Source organism: Amphiura filiformis, chromosome 7, assembly GCF_039555335.1.
Source record: "Amphiura filiformis chromosome 7, Afil_fr2py, whole genome shotgun sequence".
In the NCBI taxonomy this organism is placed as follows: domain Eukaryota; kingdom Metazoa; phylum Echinodermata; class Ophiuroidea; order Amphilepidida; family Amphiuridae; genus Amphiura; species Amphiura filiformis.
Window position 1 is genome coordinate 3,316,786 of NC_092634.1, and position 27,112 is coordinate 3,343,897.

The window sequence follows — 27,112 nt, forward strand, 5'->3', positions numbered from 1 at the left end:
GTGAAACATGATTGAATCCTTTCAACAACGAAAAGAAGCTAAATATCGTATAATTCACGATTATTTTATGAGGAATGTCAGTTAATCATTGCCACACAGCCTTACAAAAACTTCGATGATTTCTCTTTTGATATCAGCAATAAAACTACAGAATAAAACGGCAATGTTTAGCCGCTACCTGAAAAATACTGAATTCAACTTGTAAGCTGGCATACGCACAAAGGTTCCAGGCATGACGAATTTTACGCGCTCTCGCGTAACGCGTAGTCGAGCTCGCGTTCGTGTATACGCTACAGTAAAAGTGTGGGTTCATCACGGTTTAATAACGGTTGGCTCCTGTACAAAGGTATAGGAAGAGTTGTTGAATGCGTGTTAATACGTTAAACGCACGCATTACTGATGCATTAAACGTTTAGGAAAATAAATGGAATAACCCATCCCTAACTGTAACCTCATAAACCAGTAAGGTATATGGTTTATGTACTGTATTGTTATGGTATAATTTTATGTCTAGTTTACAATATGACCAGTTTTGCTCAGTGTAACTTTTAGCTAAGTTAATTTGTTGCAAAGGTGCTGCACAATGTGTCATGGGTTCTAGGCTTGTTCCGAAATGTTCTGAATGTCATATTTCTCAAAGGAGTTACCCTTTAAAAGTTGATTTTTTTTAAAGGAATTTGACGAGGAATTCAAACATGACATGGTTTTTGTAATGTCATAAAATTATGTACGACTTTTGAACACCCTCTAATCTCCAAAGGCAACATAACTCACTTATGTACATCTAGAAAGTCCCAACGATGAAATTTAATTTGCATGTTGTTGAACCATGGACAGTACACAGTCTCTGTTACATCCACGACTGGATAGACCATATTGTTCTCAATTAGTTGTCCACAAACACATGTATTTTCTGTCTCCACCATGGTTACAAGTAGTATTTACTTGACATTTTCCAGATTTTCACCTAGTTTTCTAAGCTAACTTTATGTATGCTCTTTAATTTATTTTTCTCCAGTTGAGATAAGAGGCTGGTAGTAGCATCCAGCCTGCATCATCTCTACTTCCAACCATCAGAAAGGAGGCTGGTAGCTACATGTAGCATCCAGCCACAGAATTTCTACTACCAACCATGAACTTAGATGAGGTGGAGCTACAATCTGATCCCAAATACAAGAATTATGTGACTGCTGTGGAGAAAGCGCTGAAGGGATTTGAGTACTCAAGTGAATGGGCTGATCTAATCTCAGCTCTTGGCAAACTCAACAAGGTAAGAAGGGAGGGATGGACTCTCTCTTGACCAGTGCTTTTTTGTGTGTTTAAAACAAATTAGACTGTAAGGTTGGAACTTTGCTTTGTTTGAGTGTCACTTATTGAGGGCAAACTTTGTTTGTTTCTGCAAATTTCTTTCTTCCTTTCTTTTTCATTCCTTCTTTCCTTCCTTCCTTCTTTCTTTTTCCTTCCTTCCTTCCTTCCTTCCTTCTTTCTTTCTTTCTTTCTTTCTTTCTTTCTTTCTTTCTTTCTTTCTTTCTTTCTTTCTTTCTTTCTTTCTTTCTTTCTTTCTTTCTTTCTTTCTTTCTTTCTTTCTTTCTTTCTTTCTTTCTTTCTTTCTTTCTTTTTTTTCTTCCTAAAATCCTAACTTTTTCTTTCCACTTTTCAGGTAGTTACACATTCAGAAAAGCTGCCAGTGTTTCTTTAAATATTATTGCATCAATCTGGACAAGCATTTGGTAGTGAGCAGGTTATTTAATCAATGTGTAATCAATATTATGGTACACATGTGATGTTTAATCATAACATGATAAGACACAAGCTGACATCATCTATTACTTCAGTGCTACCAAACCCGTGATTTGATAGCACTGGTTAAGAGAAAAATGTGAAATGTGATTTTTCATTTTTTTGACCTACGATTCAGACTGAAAATCCTATTTTTTTGTAAATAACTTTGCAAGTGCGCTCAGTTTCACCAGTTTCTTTTGAAATCAAAATTGTTGTCTATTCATTCCTTCCTCCTCTTCATTTGTTCATTTTCCTCCTTTATCATATAACTCTTTCTTTCTTTATCATTGCATTGTTGTGTTGTAAGAACATTAATTGTTATAAACATTGTGAGAAATTGCACAACATAAATGTTAAAATTGACCTGTACCCAAATGGGGTCATTTTTTTATACATAATTCATATAAATACCATATGGAATGTCATGTGAACTGTAGTTCATAGTTGGCATTATATGTGCATTATTACAGCTCTGAAGATTGAATGATTGAAAGGATGAGTTCAAATTGTATTTGCTCTATATTAAATTTTATGTGTGTGCTCTATGTGTGCCCATACATGTGTGTCTACGTCTACCAGAGTTAATATTTTCATACCGTATGGTGCCATAAGCAAATATGATAGAGTTTATTTTCAAGTGAATCTGATGATATTAAACTGCACCTGATTGAAATTTTGATGTGAAATGCCAGCAAATTTTCAATAATTCGTAAGGTTTCATTAATTAAATTAATTTATAAACAATTGTTTTATTCTAAAAAATTATACTTAAATTAACTAATACTGGGACTTGCTACATGCAAAATTCCTGTGAATAGATTTCAAGGCACTGTTGGAGAGTGCAAAATAGCAAATTAAAGGCCTATTCAGTAATTTCAAAAAATCACAAAAAATCAGCAAAATATTAACACCTTTGTTCTATAGCATAGATAAATGGTTCAGGGTGATACAATACTACCCTCCAATCATTAACCATTTCATGAGGCAGATTACCTGGGAAGTGCTACTATATTGCCGTAAAACTTTTGACGAGAACATGCTTCCACGATTTTGGCAAGGTGGTCCTAACCTGAGACGAATATAGTTAGGCCAAAATTTGTCTCAGGCCCTAACAACACACATAATGCATATTTTATATTTTAGTGATTTGTAAAATGAGTACAAAATCACAACAACTTTTTTTCTGTCTCAAGTCAAAGTGTTCAATTTCTTATTTTACCATTTGTTTTTATGTCTGTGGAATGCAAGAGATGGTTTCACAAACTGTAGGTGTCCACCAATAATACATGAAAATGAATTCTTATACCAGCATAGAATTTCACTCTCTGTGTCTGTCTGCTGCAGTAATCCCTGGAAATACTGCTGTTCAGAAATCAAATCACATGTGGACGTACCCAGATGTAAGAGAGTTTTAAAGGTACATAAACAATTGAATAAATAAAGAATAAATTATAAAAATACCAAGGATTTTCTCTGACAAGTTAATGGTAAAAAATGAAACCGATGCATTGTATAGCCCTAATATTTTGTAATATGATATCAACCAATGTTTTGTTAGTCTCATTTGATGGCTAATTTTCCATGAACTTGATGAGGAAATAAAAAAAAATAAAGGTAAACTCTATTTGCTATACATTGTACTTTAAAACAAACACTACTGAAGGATTCAGAAAATTGTACTTTATTTTAAATACTGTAGAAGTGGAAATTTAATTTGTAATTTTTCACGCCTTTGCCAATTTTGACCATTTTCATTTGTTTTTCAATTGGCGATTCTAAGCTCCCTTTACCTAATATATTTGCGTGTTGTTATTTTTAAACAACAAAACCGCACCAGAGAAAAAAGTTCTTCCTTCTTTCTTTCCTTTTCTTTCCCCTTGCCAAAAGCAACTGGGGCAGTAGAGTTAATAACACCTTAATTTTCCTACTATTAAATTTGATAAAATTCCTTACAAGCTAATATTGTACATACATAATTTGTGCAGTTGAATGAATATGTTATTATTGTTCTGAAAGGTAGTGGACATCCCATAGAAAGTACTATTGCAGTGCACACATGTGTGACCATCTAGGTCTGTAATAAAAGCATCCAGGTCTGTCATCAAATTATGTTGCAAGCAAAATAAGTCTGTTACATGTATTTCATTTTCAGTTATTGTTTGACCATTGGAGTAGACAGATCATTGGGGGAGGGGGGTTTATTAACATGTTATACCAAAAAATTGTAATGTACCAATATGATATTGGAAGGGCACAGGCCCCCAGCCCCCATTTTCAGTTACACTACCATCAGGGTTTAGCCAACATCCAAAAACTGCCCCTCCACCCGTCTCTGGGCCATCCATAGGCCGATTGGCCATAATCAGTGGCGTAGATTTCTTTTTGACATTGGGTGGGGGGATGGGGTGGGACAAAATTTCTTGAAGTATAGTGAATCAAGCACCTTTTGGCGACAGAATAAGTTAATTGTACAAATGCGAAAAATTTTGCCATATTGAAGGTAAAGTGATGAAATATGGTGCAAAAGTGGAATAAATGCACGCAAAGCGTGCAAAAAGTTGTACTTTTGGGGCTAAAATATGAGGTTAATTTGGTCAGAAACCCACATACAGGCATCAACATTTGGGGAGATGATTGTATGGACCATCCCCCTTACAAAATATTTGGGGATTTATCCCCCATCCCCCCGGGATCTACGCATGGTCATAATTCCGATCTGGGATTCAAGCGGCCAGTGTCAGTGAGTACGCCAAAATGGCGACTGTTGTACTACATGTTTGCATTTTCTGACTGTGATTGCTGCACCTTTAGACATAGGCTTTAAAATGGTTGATTTGACCAAAATTTAGAATTAAAAAAAAAAGAAATTGTACTATAATGGAATTTCATGTAGATATTTATCAGGCAGGTTATGCATTTGTTTTAATTACTTGTCCAAAAGTACTGTATAGTGGTAATTTTCGCGAGGGTTTTATTTTCGCGAATTTCGCGATTAGAGATCCAACCGCGAAAATAACACCTCGCGAATATATGCAATAATGTATTAATAGTATAAGGAAGGACTGGACAATTGCAAAAATAACATCTGCGAAAATGTGTCTCTCACTCCAAATCGCGAAAATAACTGTACGCGAAAATTACCACTTATACAGTACCCTTGCGTCATCTAATTTTTAGATTGGACATGTCTCAGGCAACTGTCTCATTGGACATGTCTCAAGCAACCTTGGCAACTGTCTGTGTTTACACCTACAAAATTGTGCCAGTTGTTTGAGACACGATCATTGAATGCAAAACTGAAAACAATAAAGTACAAAAGAAAGGGGATATATTGCTTTTAGCCATTTTTCAAAATCAATTTTGCTAAATGTTTAACTTGTTTAGTCGTTTTACTTGATGGGCAATGGCAGTAAATTAGAACAGAAACCATTAAAAACACTTACACTAATGTGTTTGGGTGTTTGTGTGTGTACATAGGGACAGTGTGTTCATGATTGATTGACCTAATATCTAATGGTCTTGTGACTAGTAATATTGTGAAACAAGTGCATGATACACGTACATGTACTTTCCGTTTCAAAAAGATGTATCCATGTAAATGTAAATTGTAATAATCCTAGTGCAGGTTTTTGTAAAATTGCAATGATGAAGATAGTGACTAACAGTACCATTGACATTGGGGATGGGGGGGGGGTGGTAGGGGAATTTCCTGGGCCTGCATTCTGGGCAGGGCCTAGGATCGTAGCTTAGGCCGTGTAAAATTAATATTTTGGTTCTCGCCCCTCCTCCTCAATTTCTGGGATTTGTCAGATTTTTTTTTTTTTTTTATAGATTTTTCAATTTTTTAGACTTTGGAATGATTTATGAAATCTTCATACATATAAATAAGTTTATTAGAGAACAAGCATCACTTCCAAGTCTTTTTGTGGAACTCTAGAGGGTTTATAAAAAAAAAAGGGCCTCATCGTTTCTTCGAGCACTGTTGGAGAAGACCGAAAACTACTGACAATGCTAATTTTACATTGAAAAAAAAAAAAAAAAAAAAAAAAAAAAAACACCTCCCTCCCTCATCAATTCATGAAAATCCTCTGGACGAGAACCAAAACATTAATTTTATACGGCCTTAGAGACAGAAGGGCCATGAAGTTAGCCTTCCCCATTTGTTTTATTTGTTTAATTTTTGCCTTTACCCTGCTCCATATTCAGAAAGAAATTTTTTCTCCATATGGCATATTTGTATTTTATTGATCATGTGCATTTTATATTTTCTTGTTCATGTTGTTGAAAATTACCACTAAAAGTTGTGAAAATATGCCTACATTTTGCTTGACTAGTAAATGCACTACATATAGGCCTATGTGATGTTGATATCACAGTGTGTCGATGATTCATTCTGATATCAAGATTTATTTCAATAAATTGTCATTTATGTTTAGATTTAGAAGTGCAATAATCCTTTATTCAAATATGATTCACTGATTATATAAATAGCATGCATGTCTGTATTGGGATGTGAGAGTGCAGCAAGTTGATGGCTGATATAATAATTATTATATTTATAATAATGCAATTATAAATTATGCATATGTAGCCATGTTCATAATTAACATGTAGATGTACATTGTGTATGGGATTAATTATCTACAATAAAATGACGTAAATAATTAATTTCCCCTATAAGTGCCCACCCAGCAACTTTACAACAAGCAGCATGTGATATTATTAACCACCCATCCAGTACTGTCAAAATACTTCCTTTTTAAAGCATACCTATTCAATGACTATACATGTGGGAAATTGAGCCTTGAAAATATTGAAAATGTACGCTATTTAAATTAAATTAAATTATGACACTATTTCATAGTGGACCCATTCCATGTCAACTCCAGGGATGTGCACCGCAGCACCTCAATATTTTTCTTTTTCTGTGTGGTGGTAGATATTGATGAGAAAGTAAAATCCCGAAAATTTGAGCTTCATACTCCATTTTGTTATCCTGTGGCATCAATTTGAAATTACGGGGGTCAGCATGAAAATGTGTCGAACGTGAAAGACGACGCTTGGAGGTCCATAAATGTATAAAGGGAACCCTTTACAACTTTGAAAAGTATGTATCCTGGGGTACTTATTTGTGTAGAATTCAAATCTGGCATCAGAAAACTTGCACCTCCTTTACTTTAAAAGATATAGGGCCATCAAAATTCAACTTCGTCCATCCAGAACCAACTTTGGGGGGTCAGAACTCCAAAAGTAAAAATAATTTTATTGTCCATTTTTTTGCCAGTCAGAGCCCTTTGGTAGGACATTACTCTTATCCAATATTGAGCCTATTAGAATACTTTTAGCTGAGATATTACCCATGGGTCAGTCCATATCAAAACAGATCGAGTGTACACCCACCCTCTTGGATTTTGCTCTCCTTTGGCTCAGGGGTACCTTTCATGGACCCCTAGGTGAGGTCACAAGAAAAAAATTCAAATTCAATTTCGTTTTCGAATGGCGGGCCATCTAAGTTTGGCGACCTTGACCAAAATTGGGAATTTAAGGTGTCCAAATGACAAAGCGCTCTCTTTGAGAGGCATTTTCTTCTTAATTAAATCAGTTGTGACCCTCTTTTTGAATGTGGTCACTCACTGGCTGTGTCTGAAATGCCTAATGCCAAAAAAGATTGATTTCTGAATTTCGTTGGGATTTCAGAGGGGGTCAAAATCAGCACTTCGTACTGTTCAATCAAATTATCTTTGATTTTGAAGGACCCATGATAATGTCACAGTGCACTTATAGGTCCTAATTATGTTCAGAATGGATTAACCATGTGCCAATGTCTATGAGCAATTCAAAAAGAGAAATTTCTTGACCCCCTACAGAATTTTAGGCCCCCCTAAAGTGGTTCAGCCACAAATGGCGCTTAAAATCGGCAAATTTTGACACCTAATAACTTTAGGTGTACACCAGATATGAATGTCTAGTCTTTTGCATCTGAAAGAATGTAGTCTAATGCTACTAGGAACATAAGATTTGTTTTGTATTTTTTGTGTTTTGATACTAAGTTGATGGTCCCAAAATCTCAATTTTTGACTAATAATGTACAGGTTATGGGTACAAAATGTCAATTTCAACATACCCTTTTTTCTATTTTTGATCACTTTATAGCAAATTGTCTTATTTATCCTGTTATTACATAGTTAACAACGTCCGATTTTGGTGGTTTTGGTGTCTAAATATGTTTCTTGCATGAGAAATACAACTACGCAACTTAAAAAACTGTACAAGGAACCAATGACCTCCTTATTACAATATGGATGCTTTTGGCAGCCATGTTGCAAAAGAGGGTCATCGGTTCCTTGTATAGTTTATTAATTTGCTTAGTTGTATTTCTCATGCAAGAAAACATATAATTAGACACCAAAATTACCAAAATCAGACGTTGTTAACTATGGTCAGAATTCAAAAAGGTCGTTGACCTATGAACATTTTTCGTCATAGCGCCCTCCTGAAAGGTCTGACACATAACAAACTATAAATTTTTGGAATCCTCATGACCATACGAGTAATTTGATATATTACTTGACATAATTGGGAGCATTCTGAAAATTTGACCCCCCATAACCTGTACTTTGCATGTGCATCGTTGCCAGGAAGTGCATTTTTGACCCCCTTAAAAATCCATACAGAGGATTAGAAAGTAGTTTTTTCTTATTACTTGACTCAAAAGCAACTTGAAATATCAGGATAAATAATACAAATGGCTATAAAGTGATCAAAAATATAAAAAAATATTATACTAAAATTGGCATTTTGTACCGTATCCTGTATGCTTGGTATGTTAGGCAAAAATGACTATTTTTGAAAGCGTCAACTTAATACTAAAACACAAAAAATACAAAACAAATCTTATGTTCCTAGTAACATTAAACTACATTCTTTCAGATGCAAAAGACTAGAAATTCATATCTGGTGTACACCTAAAGTTATTAGGGGTCAAAATTTGCCGATTTTAAGCGCCATTTGTGGCTGAACCACTTTAGGGGTGGCCTAAAATTCTGTAGGGGTCTAGAAATTTCTCTTTTTTTGAATTGCTCATAGACATTGGCATATGGTTAATCCATTCTGAACATAATTATGACCTATAAGTGCACTGTGACATTATCATGGGTCCTTCAAAATCAAGATAATTTGATTGAACAGTACGAAGTGCTGATTTTGACCCCCTCTGAAATCCCAACAAAATTCCGAAATCTATCTTTTGTGGCATTAGGTATTTCAGACACAGCCAGTGAGTGACCACATTCAAAAAGAGGATCACAACTGATTCAATTAAGAAGAAAGTGCCCTCAAAGAGAGCACTTTGTCATTTGGACCCTTAAATTCCCAATTTTGGTTGAGGTCGCCAAACTTTGATTGCCTGCCATTCGCAAACGAAATGGAATTTGACTTTTTTTCTTGTGACCTCACCTAGGGATCCATGAAAGGTACCCCTGAGCCAAAGGAGAGCAAAATCCAAGAGGGTGGGTGTACACTCAATCTGTTTTGATATGGACTGACCCCCATGCAAAACCCCAATTGTACATTTTTGTACATTTTGACCCCCCTGAAAACCAATGTCAGACATTTTGCCCCACCATATTTCAAGTTTTTGTTTTCTAGTTCACAAAATAATGTTGACATGAAAATAACAGGTTGTATTTTAATTATTGTCATTGATTTGTACAGCACCAGGTGGTCTTGCAGAACTAGAACTGATCTATTGTTTTGTATTACAATGCATGTTTATTTGCATATTTTATTTTATTTTCATCAATTTTTATTGATTGATTTTACCTGTTAGTTCATGTATCTGGAAACAGATTTGTTTATTTTTTCTATGTGTTTGTTTTTATCAGAAATTAATATTAATGTCAGTTGTCATTTTCATTTTATTGTATTGCATTTGGTTGTTTGTTAGTTGGTTTGCTTATTATGACCAGTGTATTATTATTTTCATACATACATACATACATACACAATTCTTTTATAAAGCGCCGTTTCATCTAGATCACAGCGCATAAACAAATTCAAAGCATAAACACAATATAACAAACAAAGTGAGCAATAAAAACAGTCAACTTTTTGGGAAAAGATATGACTTCAGTAATTTCTTGAAGACTGGCAATGAGTTTGCAGTACGGATGGTGATGGGTAAATTGTTTCATGACTATATATAGAATCAGTAGCTCTAAATTGATCCATGATTTAGCAGTGATATGGGTAGTTGATTTTATTTACTATCAATTTTTAAATTGGACTAGGTCAAATAGATTTTTTGTTAGTGTCATGTGGGGATGGGTGTGTTTATATTATTGAGGGCTTAGTGCAACAAAGGGCTATCTGCATTTTTGGGAATATTGAGGCTTTAATGGTACCAAAAGAATCCTGAGGGCACTGGGAATGTTATGGACACAAAGGGCTATAGTCTATCAAGTGGCGTAGCGTCATAGGGGCACGAGGGCATGTGCCCCTCAATCGATCTCAAATTTTAAAAAATCCCATAGGAAAATTGCTGAAAAATGGCTTGTGCCCCACCAATCAGACCCGGTGCTCCCCCCCCCCCACAATCATGGTCGGTGCCCCCCCCCTTGTGATGACCCACACTACGCCACGGAGTCTATCCAGTATAAGATGACACATGACCCTGTTCTTTTTCCACTTAAATTACTCAATCATATATCACAAAACGATATTTTAAAACCAACTATAGATCAGTGTTCAGGCCATTTATTATTATTCAGACCTGAAACTTTTCCTCGTTGCGGGTTGAGAACGGGGCTGTGCTTCGCTGCTCGCTCCACTCGTTGTTCGAGAGGCCTTGTGGTTTGAGAACGGTGCTAGTTCTATTATGAACAATTTCGATACTTACGAAGCTTTGTAAAGTTTAGTGAAATGGGACCCAGGCCCTTTATTATTACGTCCAGCAGTTTCAGTTTCAATACTAGAGCTACAATTTAGAAATCTGCACAAGATGTGTGATGATTACACTGAGACCTTGAAACACTTGAAACATTAGGAGATTGGTTTTATCATCTATGATTCCTAATCATTCTATAGGCCTACACATCAGAATATTCATTCAATTATCAGAATGTCCTTCAGTTAACATTTACAGAAAATGTTTTTACGTCAATTTTGTATTGAAGCTATTTATATTGCAGTGTAATGATTTTTAATTTGGGTATAAATTAGGGGCTGGCATTTTCTTCGGAAGGCTGGTGACTCAAAATTTTTGTGCGCATTCTTTGACTTCACAATCGAAATGTGCATACAATCTACATGTATGCACAATTTTTACATGCTCTGTGTGCCTTCTTTACACTTATGATAAAAATTTGAACGTGCTCTGCGCACTTTCTTCACTCTTAAATTTTTTTGCTCAGAAAATTACGGCAATAAATAATTTTTCTTGAGTCTGTGTAGGTGGAAGGGGGTGGGTCATAAAAATTTTTGACTCAAGATGGGGGGGGGGTCGTAAAAAATTTTGCCCACGATAGGGGGGGTCATAAAAAAATTGACTCCGGTCACCGACATATTTGGGACCCCCCTTCCTAAGAAAATGTCATCCCCCTTATTATATGAAACATTAATCCTGCACACTTATTTCTTAATTTTAACAGATAATTTTAGAATTGGACCCCTCCTCATAGTAAATGAGGCTGTGTTTCCATGTCCAGTCTTACAAAAATAACTTTATGTATTTTTCATTTCTATTACACATTACAAGGCTGTCAAGCCAATTTAAGTGGTAACATCACTAGGTTGATAGCTGCAATGAAGGAAAAAATAGTTGGCACCCATGGACAATTGGAAGTGTTCATTGCCGCTCTGATAGTTCTAAACTGAGCTCAAAAAGAAACTTAGAATTTTTTACAACTTGTGAATCACAAGATCATATCTTAAAATGCTGTCAATCAAAATGAACCAAAATTACACACAGGATTACCTTAATACTCTACTCAAAACACATGTCAGTAACCAAGCAGTTGTCCAACTGACACAACAGCAAAATGCACTGTCATGGGACAGCTTCCTGGACTTCCTTTACTTTCACAGCCCAAAATTTGGCACCCAGGACAAAAAATCTGTGTGAATGCACACAAGATCCTTGCACAGATGATAAAACGGTGCTGCTTTCTGTTTTTCATACACTTTTTTCATGAAACAGGGCTTGGCTGTGAATGTGGTCCAGGAAGCTGTCCGATGTCAGTGCATTTTGCTGTTGTGTCAGGTGGATAACTGCTTGGTTACTGACATGTGTTAAGAGTAGAGTATTGAAGTAAATCTGTGTATAATTTTGGTTCAATTTGATGGACAGGATTTCAAGATATGACCTTGTGAAAAATTATAAGTTTCTTTTTGAGCTCAGTTTATATTTGATGACTAGTACAAACCATCCCCTTTCCTGCCCCCATACTCCTTAATCAATGTTGGGGAGACTGGAGAGCACGATGGCAAAAGTGCTTTCATCAACATTGAATTGGGGGAGAGGGGTATAGTGATATACATTTAGTATGCCAGAGTTATGGCAATATTATTTTCCTTGCATGTAACAAGCCTTAGATTATTAATACACAGATTGGAATTTTCCATGCCTGTGCCCTCTAAGGGCTCATATTGAAATACCCTACCACGTTTTCACACAGAAAGAAGGCAGGATTCCCCTCGCTAAGCGCGCGCCTTAGGAAAGCTCGGTCAGGAAAGCGCGCCCCTAATTTAAGTCAGTGAAGTGGCTAATTGCAGTGTTATAATCACACAGGATTTTAAAGAAGGCTAGCACAGGAAAGCTGCAGGATGGCGCACACCTTCCTGTGTAAGGGAATTTCAAAAAGAGCCCTAAGCGTACTCGAATTCAGCTGACGCCGGTACAGCGTACAGACCTGGCGACATCGCTTATCTTATGTGAGAAGTTTCTTTTGTGTACGCCCGCGCTGTTTGCCCTATTTTTGAGTTTGCTCACGCGGTACCTGACTTACCGTTGATCCCCTGAGGCAACATGCCATGTTTCCGCGATATGCTTGTAGCACCAATATTCCATCAAGGTCTGATGGATCCATCTAAAGGCAGTGGAAACCTATGATCGTATCTATTATCATTTTTATGCCTCCACCGGAGGTATTATGTTTCCTGGTTGTCCGTCCGTCCGTCCATCTGTCCGTCCGTCCATCTGTCCGTCCGTCCGTCCGTCCGAGCTTGCGGGTGCAATATCTCGGAACTGATAAGATGTACAGTGATGCAATTTGGTGGAGGGATGGTCATTGGCGGTCTTCAAATTCCAGTAGGTTTGGTTAGTGGGTCAAGGTCACCCAAGGTCATCTAGGGGTCATCTGAGGTCAAATTGGCAAAAAACGTCGTATGGGCATGAAACTTGGTGGGTACTGTAAACATTTAGAACCAAATTTTTGAGGGTCATTTTGGGGTCATCCGGGGTCACCCAGGGGTCATCTGAGGTCAAATAACTTAAAACTGTCGTATGGGCATGAACCTTGGTGGGTACTGTAAACATTTAGAACCAAAATTTTTGCGGGTCATTTTGGGGTCATCCGGGGTCACCCAGGGGTCATCCGAGGTCAAATAACTTAAAACTGTCATATGGGCATGAAACTTGGTGGGTACAGTCAACATTTAGAGTCAAATTTTTGGACGGTCTTTTGGGGGTCATCCGGGGTCACCCAGGGGTCATCGGAGGTCAAATAACTTAAAACTGTCATATGGGCATGAAACTTGGTGGGTACAATCAACATTTAGAGTCAAATTTTTGGACAGTCTTTTCGGGGTCATCAGGGGTCACCCAGGGGTCATCTGAGGTCAAATAACTTAAAACTGTCACATGGGCATGAGACAAAATGGGTCAAGGATCTTTCATTTGTTACACTTTTTCTAAAAACCTACACTGTCATCTAGAGATGGCCAGTTCCTAGTGAAATTGCACCAGTTAAAATGATACGCGTCAAGGTGGAGGCATTGCGGCCGACGCTTTGCGTCGAGAACCGCGCAAGTCGAGAACCGCTCTAGTCAAAACTACCACACCAAAGCTCATGTGTTCTAATTTCCTCCTTTAATATTACAGGTACTACAAGCCAAGTCAAGATACAACATCATACCCAAACAACTCCTCATACGCAAAAGACTAGCACAATGCACCCATCCAGCCCTCCCCAGTGGGGTTCATCTCAAGGCCCTGAAGACCTATGATTTTCAAAACTACCACACCAAAGCTCATAATGTGTTCTAATTTCCTCCTTTAATATTACAGGTACTACAAGCCAACTCAAGATACAACATCATACCCAAACGACTCCTCATAGGCAAAAGACTAGCACAATGCACCCATCCAGCCCTCCCAAGTGGGGTCCATATCAAGGCCCTGAAGACCTACGATCTCATCTTCAATACTACCACACCAAAACTCATGTGTTCTATTTTCCTCCTTAAATATTACAGGTACTACAAGCCAACTCAAGATACAACATTATACCCAAACGCCTCCTCATAGGCAAAAGACTAGCACAATGCACTCATCCAGCCCTTCCCAGTGGGGTCCATCTCAAGGCCCTAGAGACCTACGATCTCATCTTCAAAACTACATGTACCACACCAAAGCTCATAATGTGTTCTATATTCTTACTTTAATATTACAGGTACTACAAGCCAACTCAAGATACAACATCATACCCAAACGACTCCTCATAGGCAAAAGACTAGCACAATGCACTCATCCAGCCCTTCCCAGTGGGGTCCATCTCAAGGCCCTAGAGACCTACGATCTCATCTTCAAAACTACATGTACCACACCAAAGCTCATAATGTGTTCTATATTCTTACTTTAATATTACAGGTACTACAAGCCAACTCAAGATACAACATCATACCCAAACGACTCCTCATAGGCAAAAGACTAGCACAATGCACCCATCCAGCCCTCCCCAGTGGGGTTCATCTAAAGGCCCTAGAAACATACGATCTCATCTTCAAAACCATAGGACCAAAGCTACTGTGTCAGGACATGTTCATATACAGTGCCGGCATATTTCCGTTGCTAGGTTACGCTGCCATGCCGGTGAAACCGGTGTTGTTGAATCTTTACGAGGAGCATTACCTGCCGTTGGGAGAACATCTGAAGCCTTCATTGACGGGATTACTACAAGGGATTCTGCCTGGGTTGGAAGAAGGGTCTGATCAGAATGATAGGTAAGTCAATATAAGAGGGTATTGAAGAGGGTACTTCAATATTTTTTGGACGGGCATATGAGGCTCCAGACTTGAAACCCTCACCCATTTCCAAGGGCCATTTGACTGAGGACAGGAGGGGGGGTAAACGAGTTACAAGTACAGTAGAAAAAGAAATTAAAATGGATGCACTATGAAAGCCAAGCTTCAAACAAAACACATTGATCAATGTACTTTGTTCAACTCAATTAAACTATTTAATCAATGCGCAGTGGATTTTGAAAACACCCCATGATCCACCTTAAAGGTGTCTTCTCAATGTTATTATGTATCATCATGTAATATATGGAAATACAATTCATTGTGTTACTGTATCACATTATGATTATTATATTTCCATTTCATGAGCATCATGCATGATTTAACATTAAAATGTTCTACAGAATCCATATATATGTGATAACATGTTTGGCAGAACAGATGCTTGCTGATTTCATGCTTTATGTATGTTATTCATACATGTTAGCCATCAGGCCATTGTCAGTGAATAAATATGCTGTAATTGCTTACATGAAATTATGGTCACAAATCTACATGTATAGCATATTGCACTGCTGTAATTAATTATGCCAAACCGGCGCACATTAACTACATGTGACATGATCAAGGAGAATGAGGCGAAGGTCGCTAATATTGTTTATGAGGTATTTTTAAAAACAGTATTTAAATTTTTTTTGTTTTATATTGTTTTCAGCCATTGATAAATTGCTATAACTCGGTAACCAGATGTCCAGTTTTGATGGGGTTTGCATCAAAATGTAGCATTCATAAACTGCCAGAAAATTTGATGTATAAAACTTCTAATTTTGGAAATTGCCAACTTGTAACTCATTCCCCTTGATCATGTCACATATCTACATACACTGTTGCTGATTACGGTGGCCCAAGACAATAAACCTTTCAACTCCATGGGCACTATCAGCTGAGTAAGAACTATTTTGATTGGTTTTAAAGAGGGTTACATCATGTATTGAGCCAATCAGAGATATGGTTAGAATAGTCACTACGGCTGAAGGAAATTAAGTTTAAAATTGCTAAGAGTTCTATAAGCTCTATTATGAATGGTTACTGAGATGATTAGGCTATATCATGTAATTAACCAATCAGGGGTACTGTAAGAAAGCGCAGTGATTTATAGTGCGCTACACACAGGCACAACGCCTAAACGTTGATCCACAAGCCTCAGCACACTTTACAAGTTGTCGCTGACCACTACGGCCCACATCATTCCATAAACCATTTAACAACAAATCAGGGACTTTGCTGCTACAAGAGCCCGCCCAAATAACCATCACAACCAGGATCAGCTCGCCGAGTTTCGTACGGGTTACAACGAGACAAATTAGCAGTGAGTTCCTTGTCCAGGGGAATTTCAAGCTAACTCAATTTTCCATGAGAGCATAATAGGCACCACCAGGGTTCGAACCCGCAACCTCTCGCACCATAGTCGAACGCCCTAACGATTGAGCTAACTTGACTGCCCCCAAAAAGGGTAGTCGTGTGCATGGGGTTAACAACAAATAGTGATTTGGAAGCTTAGTGCATGATACCCTAAACAACATGAAACAACTGGTTACCTGTTTTTGGTTCCTGCCCATCTTATGCCCATGTTATATGATATAACATTGCTGTAGCCTGTAGTACATGGTACAGCTTGCTTCTTCCGTATGATTCATTCCATTTATTTATTTATATTTATTTTAATAACCATATTTAAACAGGGTAACATACTCAACAAATATTACAATGTTGATTTTCAGTAGGGCCCTGAGACAAACATACAAAAGCATTAAAAAGACGTAGGTCATACATTATAAAAAAACATATAGAATTGAGCTTACATAAATATTATACAGCATTAAGATACACATCATTCACATAGATCATACATTATTAAAAAAAAAACCCATAAAATTGAGCTTACATAAATATTACACAACATTAAAATATATAAATATTATATAGCATTAAAACAAAAAAATAGTCAAGTGTTCGAGAAAATCATTCAACTGGTAAAATAAGTTGTACTACAATTAAACAAAAAACCCAACCAGTTGAAGGATCCAACCATAAGGTTGGATCCTGCAAAACACATGCTCACACCTGCACACATCGATATCCCACACACGCTCACAGTTCTGATTAACTTCCAATATGTTTTATTCTAGTAGTAGTACGGTCAACCTAATTAGCACACGGGTGATCAAGTCAGTTACTTTTGGGGGCGCTTTTAAGCACCTTAAAAAAATTATGGAATGCAAGTCAAAATTAAGAATATACACCAAATCATTAACAAAATACAAAAAACACAAGTGTATGAATTCAAATTCATCATAATTGGAAGCTGGCTAGTTGAGATGTTGATTCTATTAACAGGTAAATTAAGTAATTCTTGGCCAAGTTCGAACACTTGAAACGCTAGTGGCTCGTTAAACACACGCACACATAGAGTGGTACTGAAGTAAGTGGTCTTACATTGCATACATGCTTAGTACATTACATGGATGCAACAGGTACGTTCGAGCTTAGCCAAGAATTACTTAAGACTACGTACACCGGACGATTTACCGTTTCCGATGTTGATTAATGCTCTGCATGCTAGCCATGCGCTTCAACGGAAAAAGTTCCAGCTTTGAAATATTTCCTCAAAATATCAAGAGCTATCTTAAGAACTACTGAACCAATACTATGCTTGTTTGTACTCATTTTAATGCATTTTTCATGGTGATTCCAAATATGGTCATGAAAATTAATATTTCTGAAATTTTTGAATTTTTAAAAAAATTTTGAAACATGTCGTCTGCAGTCGACACCCGCGTGAAGAGAGTTAAGATACTTCTTGCATCGATCCCGAGATGCAGAAAAAACCAATAATCATTTTGTCCCACGTAAATGAATAATAACAAATAACCCCCCCGATCCCCCGGTGGAATCACCCAAATGGTGACGTCACACCAGGCCATCATCCCTTATTCATTTTGGTCTCCGACCGCTACGGACGTGTGATTCATTTGCTCATACCAAGCATGTATTCTGACCTGTAGGTATTTAATGGAATTGAGTTGTATTGGTACATTGTAAAGTGAGTGTTAAGACTTGTCTTTTGGAAAATTTTGTAGGAGTGCTTATTAGGGGAGGACCACAAATTAGGTAGAATTTAGTAGTAGGAGAATATGCATGTGTAGTAATCCTGATTTATATCAAATTCTCCACCTACAGAACACAGACATTACTAGAGCAACTATGTGCAGGCATGGTGAAATCTAACTTCTACTTTGCATTGTGGGATTGTGTTCTACACAGCCCATCGGTGCGACTCCCAGCTATTGCCTTTGTATTATCACAAGTAGACCGCAAAGTGCCCATGAAGGACCAAGCTTATATTATGGGAAATAACAAGGCTCTATTGGTAAGTAAAATCTGCTGCATTCAGTCCCTCAGTGCAACTCCCAACTATTGCCTATAATTGCAAAGTGCCCGTGAAGGACTAAGCTTATATTATGGGAAATAACAAGGCTCTATTGGTAAGTAAAATCTGTTGCATTCAGTCCTTCAGTGCAACTCCCAATTATTGCCTAACCGTAAAGTGCCCATGAAGGACTAAGCTTATTTGTGTATAATCACAAGTCCCTGTTAGTAAGTAAAATCTTTCTACATTGTGGGATTGCATTCAACACAGCCCCATGTGTGACTCCTAATTAAAGATAGAATTAGAATTAAAAAGACTAGTTTGCGTCTGATGCCATCTGTCAATCAAACATGGTTTGTTTATAAGTGCTGTGATGATGAATTGCTGAAGGCGACCATAAAAAGAGGGCACCTTAAGGGGGTACTACAACCCTCGATAAATTTGTGTCTATTTTTGCATATTTCTCAAAAACTAATAACACAGTGGTAACAAAATTTATGTATCATATTATTGGGGCAAGGAATCCAATTACTAGACTGGAATTTCAGTGACCCAAGACAAGCGGTTCGTTATTTATGATAAGAAATAAGGTACCGATACGATGTACCTCATTTCTTATCATAAATAACGAACCTCTTGTCTTGAATCACTGAAATTTCAGTCTAGTAATTGGATTCCTTGCCCCAATAATATACATAACTTTTGTTACCAGTGTGTTATTATTTTTTGAGAAAAATACAAAAATAGTCACAAATTTACCACAGGGGCGGAGTACCCCCTTAATTTTGCACCTTCAAATATACAAACCATCTCAAAAGTTAGGTCTCTATAGAAGGAAACTTTCTTTCCCAAAGGCACCATGTTGACAATGTCTAGAGAAGTTGCTATTTACCTTAAAAAAGTATATTTTTTCGCTATTTTCTATGTTTCCTTTCCTCCTATCAGCACCAGATGAGTTGACCCTCCTTTCACGTGCTATTAACTAATCAAGGGTCGTAACTAAGTGATGTAAAAATACTAAGCACCAGTGATACAAAACTATCAAAGGCTGTATGTAGTACTTTTGGGATTTAGAAAAACCATACGTGAGAGTATTCAAAACAAAATTCATTTGTGGGCTTTTTTATGATTCATTTTTAATGCCTGTGATTGAATTTGCTTGATACCTGAGCTTGGTATTATGGTTTTCTATACTTATTAAACATGTTAATTCACATATTTTTATCCAATTCATGTTTTCTCATCTTTATGGATATACTTTTTTTCCAGGTCGAGTCAGTTTGTTCAGCCCTCTATGACAATGTCGCCCTCGTACAACGCAACATCCTGGACCTAATTCTAGTCTTGTTTCCAATCCATGATGCATGTGTTTCCCACGAAAACATCTCCAGAATCTTGACTGCTGCCCTCAATGTGTTGCTACGTCGCGATATGTCACTAAACAGACGCCTATATGCCTGGCTGCTTGGGAATGACACTAACGGTTTTGTAACCGCCCCTAAACTTATAACTAAAGTTAACAGGTCCGATAGTACCTTAACCAACGATAGTATTATCAGCACAGATGATGAGTCAGCAATTTATTTTGAAACATACTCAAAGCACATACTGATTGAGTCATTGAAAACGTGGCTACACAAGACTCCTCACATAGAACCAGGGTACACAGAAAAGAAATCCTCCATGTTGAAGCCCTACAGGTTACTCATCAGCCTTATAGACAAGCCGGAAGTTAGCACGTCCATTATCGACGATATTTTCATCGAGGTTTTCCGCGCTTTGTACAACAGGTGCACAGGAGTAGTGAAAGGTGATTCTGGGAAAGGGTCAAAGGTCAAGAAGGAGGTACTGCATGGTAGTGATAGGCCAACAGATCTGATTAAAACAGCTAATATGTTGTTTGGAACTTTTGAGGCATTTTTCATGTGGGATTTTATAGCAAGGAAGTTTGAGAAGTGTTGTCAGGAGAGATCTACCAAGACTGATGGTGGTGACGGTAATCTGACTGTGTCTGAGCTGTGTAAACTGGTGGACTTCTTGCTGGATATTGTCTCATTGGTAAGTGGATATAGCCTCATCTCAATTGCATAGTTCAATAACCTCAATTAAACAATCAGAGTGCAAAATTTGACCTCATTTTGCAGAGTATGAGTTTTTGTACTCAAATTTTCAAAGGTCATTCAATGAATGTGCAAATGTATTGGGGTTATAGAACTGAGTCCAGATAGATGAGCATGTTGTGGATCCTAGTGAGGGTCGGTAGAGTAAACTCAGTAACTAAAGTTCCTTGTATCTGATCCAATTATACACTTACTTGTGAACATTTCAGCAACCACATTTGCCTTTGTCAACACTTGATGAGGAATGACTGCAATCTATTGACAACCGACGTTAAAGGGATTTCCAGCATGATTTTTTGGGTTGCCAGTTGGTTGTCAGCATCGGTTATCAGTAGATTACAGTCATTCCTCATCAAGTGTTGACAAAGGCAACAGTGGTTGCCGAAATGTTCACAAGTAAGTGTATAATTGGATCAGATACAAGGAACTTTAGTTACTGTGATATCTAGACTCTTTTCCACCCTGTTGTGGAAGTGACGTCAAAGTGTTGAGGCAGCTGTTTTGTGGGGTCTTTAAAGCGCTTGTGTGTGTATGCCAGCGCTTTGATTGAATGCTAGCAAGTTGAAGCTGCACACAATAAAACGCGTATTGATGTCATTGTCACATCTAGGTGATAAATGGTATAGGGTGACATCGGGAGATGAGATCTGCATTGATGCGCATTTCCGAAATCCAGATAAATGTGGACTTCCTCAGCGCGCAGATGACACAAGCTCCGTACAAGTTATATGCAATTACGCGCTTTTGAAACATGTGTACTACATGCTTACAATGATGTAACTTCTGTACCACTGCTTCAAAAGGTTCATATAATTAAATTAAACTTTTTTTTTACATCATTCCGTCTTATATCACAGGAAACCTACATCGAAACACCAACAGAGTTTCTTCCACAACTCCTGTGTAAAATCACCATGTCACTGACAAACTATTGTACCTATCTCAGCTTAGATGAAATCAACGACGGTCTTCGTCTTTGCACCAAGTTGCTCACCAAAGTCCAACCTTCCATGGTGCTCAGTCCTGATCCGGTCGATGAAGAACTGGAAGATAATGAACATGGTGATTGGGAGATTGTAGAGGAGGACTCTTTGCAGGTGGGAAATGGAAGAAGATCTGACTCAATGTCAATGTCATCTCCAAGTAAGAACAGTCAGCGTAGTCCCGACAAGACTGTAAGTAGCGGGAGTGAGAAAGATGTGACGAGCAGAGGTGATGCTGAGGAGAATCACAATCAGAATCATGAATCAAATGATACGGAAAATCAAGTTGACTTCAAAGGGATCAAAGAATTCACAGTCCCTGTGAGTCCGGAGAGGTCTTTGGACAGATTGGTGTCGGATCCTAATGCTGAGATACCAAGAGGAAATGATGAAGACGAAGATGATGATGTAACGGTATCTAAATCCAAAAGACCAACTCTTGTAGACTCATTGTCCCTTCAAAGTGATCCCGGTTCTGAGTCAAGACATGTGATAGATAGTAAGCTTCGTACTAGCAGTATTACGTCTCTAACAGCTAGCCTAACAGAGAGTGAACTTGAACAAGCACCTGTGTTCCTAATGCAGGCTTGCGTACAGTGTTTCCAGTCGTTCTTCCACAAATTTGTCAGTAGCAAGATCTTACCAAGTGCAGATGCGATTAAAATGCATATTGCAAAGCTGCAAGTTGGGAAGAGGGCTGGGTTGGATAGTAGGAAACCCGGTAATGGGAACGGGGAAGATGTGCTGCTCAAATTGCCGAAAGGGTTGGAAGAACTGATGGAGAGAGAACAGCCGGAGAATGGACGGATCAGAACGGACTCGGTGCTGACCAATGATTCATCAACGGCTAATTATTTGGGTAAGTGATATTGTGTGTGTAGTGTTTTCATTCACATAAATGTAACAATAGTAGAATAACACTTATATTTTAATCACAGATTCAAATAGACTCCTGTTTTAATGTTTGGGGGTTAGTAAACAGAACTGGCAAAAAAAATCAATGTTTGCTATTGTTGGCAATATCAAAACGTTTAGAGAAAGAAAAGCCTTGTTTTTGTTGAAAATAACACATTATTTTGACTACACGTTATAAATAAACTAAAACCTTAACAGCTTGACAAAGGTGGTTTTATGAGCTGGAAGTTTGTGTTCTACTACTATTCCAAAAGGCAGCACTCTTCATACTTTAATTCCTGACAAAATGTAAAAAATACTTCATTCAGCATCTTATTTCCCTTAATAAATCGACTCGTTTTCAGCCAGTGACTGTAGACCATTGTTTTTATGCTAATGCTGTGACATAATCAAATGTGCGATATCATTTTTACATGTGTTGTTTGAAAAGACAAAGGTACAATGTTTATGTGATCATAGAGAAATGCCTTGAAAATAATCCACATATGGGGTCACAAGGCAAGTTTCATTACTTACTGACCACCCCTCGTAATTGTTGACTATAATTATGTTTTATCTTGACAGATGATGTCACCTTGGAATGTGATGGGTCAGCCATAGCAGTTCAAGCATTCAGCACAGCCTGTCATCTACTAGTTGAGTTTGCTTGCTTTCCTATGTATTGTAATGAAACTGTATCGGCAGCACTGCTCAAAACACAAAAGATTAAAGGTAAGGATGTTAACCCCCGGTGGTCATCTAACAGCATTTCTGATTGGTTAATAACTTTCAATGCTCATTTCAATGGCCAATTATGACTAGACTTTAAACTATTTATGGTCAAACTCGCATTTGCAGATGATCTTATTAATACCCTCCTTGATTGGTTCAAAATTGGACACAATATTCATTTTGGCCAATCGGCAGGTAGTTCTCAACTTTCTCTACGCGGGTGTCGACTGCAGACGATAAGTTTCAATTTTTTTTAATTCAAAAATTTCAGAATTGTAAGAATTGTAAGCTTACCAAATTCACTCGCTACCGAATATCACTTTTAAAGCTATGTCACTCATAGTGAACACTGAATAGTCATTAACGAGGGAAGAAAGAAAGGACAACAGCATCAAGACATTAGCAGACCGTTTCATCACACCTTGTTTCAAGTTGAAATGCATTCGTCGTTATCGGAATCACAAATGAAACTGCAGCATTCAAAACACTCTCTCACATATTTTGATGTCACCACCAATCACAAGGTGTCAAGCAGTTTAGTACAGATTCATGCACGTTTGTTTATTCAACTGATGCTCAAGGCATTGTTGTGGAATGCATTCATTGCAACTGCAATTTAAGTAGAAAGTACAGGGTGGAATAATGGAAATTTGTTTGATTTTAAGGAATTGGATAGCAATGTTCGCACAGTATTCTTGTGGGACCTGATAGCACAATCAGACATATCAGATTGCATTCTGAATACGAGGAATGTCCTGATTGAACAAATTCATCAGGATCGGTATAGTAAACTCAGTAGATAAGGTTCTTAGTATCTGATCCAGAGAGTTCACTTACTTATGTACGTTTCAACAACACCTGTTGTCCTTATCAACACTTGATGGGTAGTGACTGCTATTGGCATCCGACGGCACTTTGTCATGAAATTCCAACACTTTCACTGTAGTAACTCTCAAAGTTGATTTATTTATTTCCCTTTTCATCGTAGGCAATGTTCTGAGCCTCCCTGACTGGCTTCAAACCTTTCTGGTCAAATAAGTTGATATTTTTTCTTTTCATTGTAGGCAATGTTCTGAGCCTCCCTGACTGGCTTCAATCCTTATTGGCCTGCTGTTGTTTTGTCTACAACTTTCCAATTCAGAACACAGCAATATCAACTACTATAGAACTTATTGGGCTCACCAAATCTGTCACAGGTAAGATATATGCACCTGGACGTTGTATGAACTTGTTTGAAAAGAGTAATCAATAGTTCAAAGTAAGAATGTACTAAATGCACTAAATGTACTGTTTGTACTAAAAACAGACGTTTTTTCTCACTTCTTGACATTTTAAGAATGTTTTAGTTCTTCTGTTGATGTCCAACTTCTCTCCTAGTTTAATTTACGTTTTCAGTGACTTGTAGCTGATGATAGCTTACAAGTGTTTCTGAAGGCACCATGCTAACAATTCCTAGAAAAGTTGCTTAATGCCTTGTAAAAGTACTGCTATTTTTCGCAATTTTCTGCGAACTTTCCCCTGACCAATCATGGCTGTGGGGAGAGTTGATCATCAGACACAAACTACTATTAGGCTATTCCAGTTGAAATCCACACTACCCCTGTGGAAGATTTTGGAAATACCCTCGCAGGGGGAGAGTAAGTTTTTCAAATATAATTGGTCAGAGTTAATCATTTTGAAACCCATACTCCCCCTGTAATGTATTATGGCTTTACCTATAACTTCTACATCTGGAGTGAGTGTTTCAAATGGAAGCTACCCAATTCTCTATTCTATTCAAAACTCATACTCCCTCTGTGGGAGACTTTAGCTAAATCTTCCACAGGCTCCGATTATAGCTAAAACTCTCTTAGATGATAACTTAAAGAGGTCTGATTCCCTGCTTCTGTTTTGCAAACCTTGGTTGAATTAGTTGAATACCAGTTACTCCTATGACATGGCCTTAATATTTCACACAGAGAGTGTGAATTTCAAACGGGGTTACCGGAATGGATGACTCCATTTGAAATCTGCACACCCTGTGTATGGGATTAAGGTGATGTCTTCCTCAGGGGGTGTATGGATTTCAACTGGAATAGCCTAATGTTCCTTTCATTGTGACTTGTGATATGGGTAATGTGATGGTAAATATGATTATTGGTCATGTGGTATAATTGCACCAATCACCTTGCTGTGTCGGTGAGTTATAATATTTGATGTATGAACTAATATATTAGCCTTGTGTTTTTATTTTTGCAATTGCTATTTTCCTAGGTTCTTCATCAGACAGTGCATATTTGGTACTGCCAAACCCTCCCAATCCACACAAAGCTGACGCAGGTATAAAAGTAGATGAGCTGTCTGACCTTATAAATCTTATAGAATAATTATAGGACACTCTGTGCAACCTTACACTAACATTACTGCCAACCCTAACTCTATACACTAATACTAGCCCTAACTACAAGTCCTTTTCCTCACCATAACAATAAAGACTCATGCATCCTTCGAATTCACTGCAATAATAGCATTGCGGTAAATCAGCTGTAAAAGTATGTCAGTTCAGCTGCAATCCTGAAGACCAGGTCACCCGTCACCGCATGCAATAAGTTTTTGGCGGGTATATTGTACAATTAAAGCACTGCTGCACCTGAACGTAACTACTGTAACACCGTTTTAAGTTGACACTGACATGGTAATGCAATATACAGTGTGCACAGAAAGTGCCCTGGTTGTACGTATCATGCTGTCAAAGAAGTGCACAACATCTTTTCGAAAATAGTTTAAAACCTGTTAAGTGTATTTAAATACCTTATTCTTGTATAAAAGATTCAAATATGGAGTTTGCAGTCATACGTGATTGCTATTGTCAATCATGTTTCTGCCATGTATATTGCAAAACGTCAGTGCACATCACTGCAATGGGGGTGATTCACCGCAGTGCAACACACTCAATACTGCATTACAACACATTGGATTGAGGACACAGTGGCTCAGTGGTTATGGCCTTGGACTCATAATCTGAGAGCTTGCTCGACGTGGTTGGTTCGAGTCCCCGTCCCACCACTGTGTTGCGCCCTTGGGCAAGGCGCTTTGCCTCGCTTGCCTCACCCCACCCAGGTGCAATGGGAAGCTGTTAGGGGCAGTCACAGTCGTTGTACTGATGAACCCTGCGCCATTTGTAGGCAGCAAATGTGGTTCCGACATATTCTAATGACGGCGGAATAAATGTAAAGCGCTTTGAGGCTGTTTACGGCATAAAGCGCTATATAAATATCTACATTTACTTATTTATTGTGTAAAAAGTTAATGGGCTATTTCAGTTGAAAGCCATACGCCCTCGTAGAATTGGAGTCGGCCATTTAGGTAACCCCAATTGAAATAAGCACTCCTTGTGTGGTAGATTAAGGTTATGTCTTCCATAGGGGTGTATGGATTTCAACTGAAATAGCCTAATGTGCCGCAACAAAATGCAGAGCTAGTTTTCACAGAGCTCTAATGCAGTTGATGCAGTGAAGTATGAGTAAGCTTTAATACTAACAAAATAAACCTAACCTTAAACCCTAACCCTGCCCTTAAACCCCGGGTTCACAGGGTATTCTATAGATACCTATCCTACAATGCAGGGTTAGAAATTTTATGACAATCAACTTTGATTCCACAAGAATTTTGTTTCTTGAATCGGGTCACAGATTCTTGTCCAATTCTAACCCTGAAATGCCTCTTTATCATGAGTAATCACCACTTTCTGTTTTCTGTCAATATTTAGGCGGTACATGGGATTCTATCAGTAGTACTAGTATCAGCTTTTTTCTTCAAATAACTTGGAGACACAGTTCTAATTGTTTATTTAGAAGATTCTTGATCAATTCTTTTCAAAATGATAGGAGCGTTTTCAATTAAACAGATCATTTAATGTGTCTCTCAGTTAATTGTACAATGTATATTAATCAATA

General features: G+C 37.7%; 1 protein-coding gene across 1 annotated transcript in view; it reads left to right on the top strand.

Annotated features, from left to right (window-relative positions):
- Positions 1-1,043: 1,043 nt before the first annotated feature.
- The window catches only part of LOC140156565 (protein DOP1A-like), an 83,086-nt gene continuing 57,017 nt past the window's right edge, over positions 1,044-27,112 (top strand). The window contains exons 1-8 of the mRNA XM_072179505.1: positions 1,044-1,270; positions 14,648-15,000; positions 18,259-18,448; positions 19,718-20,506; positions 21,426-22,410; positions 23,031-23,177; positions 24,242-24,373; positions 25,431-25,496. Coding sequence (XP_072035606.1) covers positions 1,133-1,270; positions 14,648-15,000; positions 18,259-18,448; positions 19,718-20,506; positions 21,426-22,410; positions 23,031-23,177; positions 24,242-24,373; positions 25,431-25,496 — 2,800 coding nt within the window. The 5' untranslated portion in view covers positions 1,044-1,132. The remainder of the gene's footprint in view (positions 1,271-14,647; positions 15,001-18,258; positions 18,449-19,717; positions 20,507-21,425; positions 22,411-23,030; positions 23,178-24,241; positions 24,374-25,430; positions 25,497-27,112) is intronic.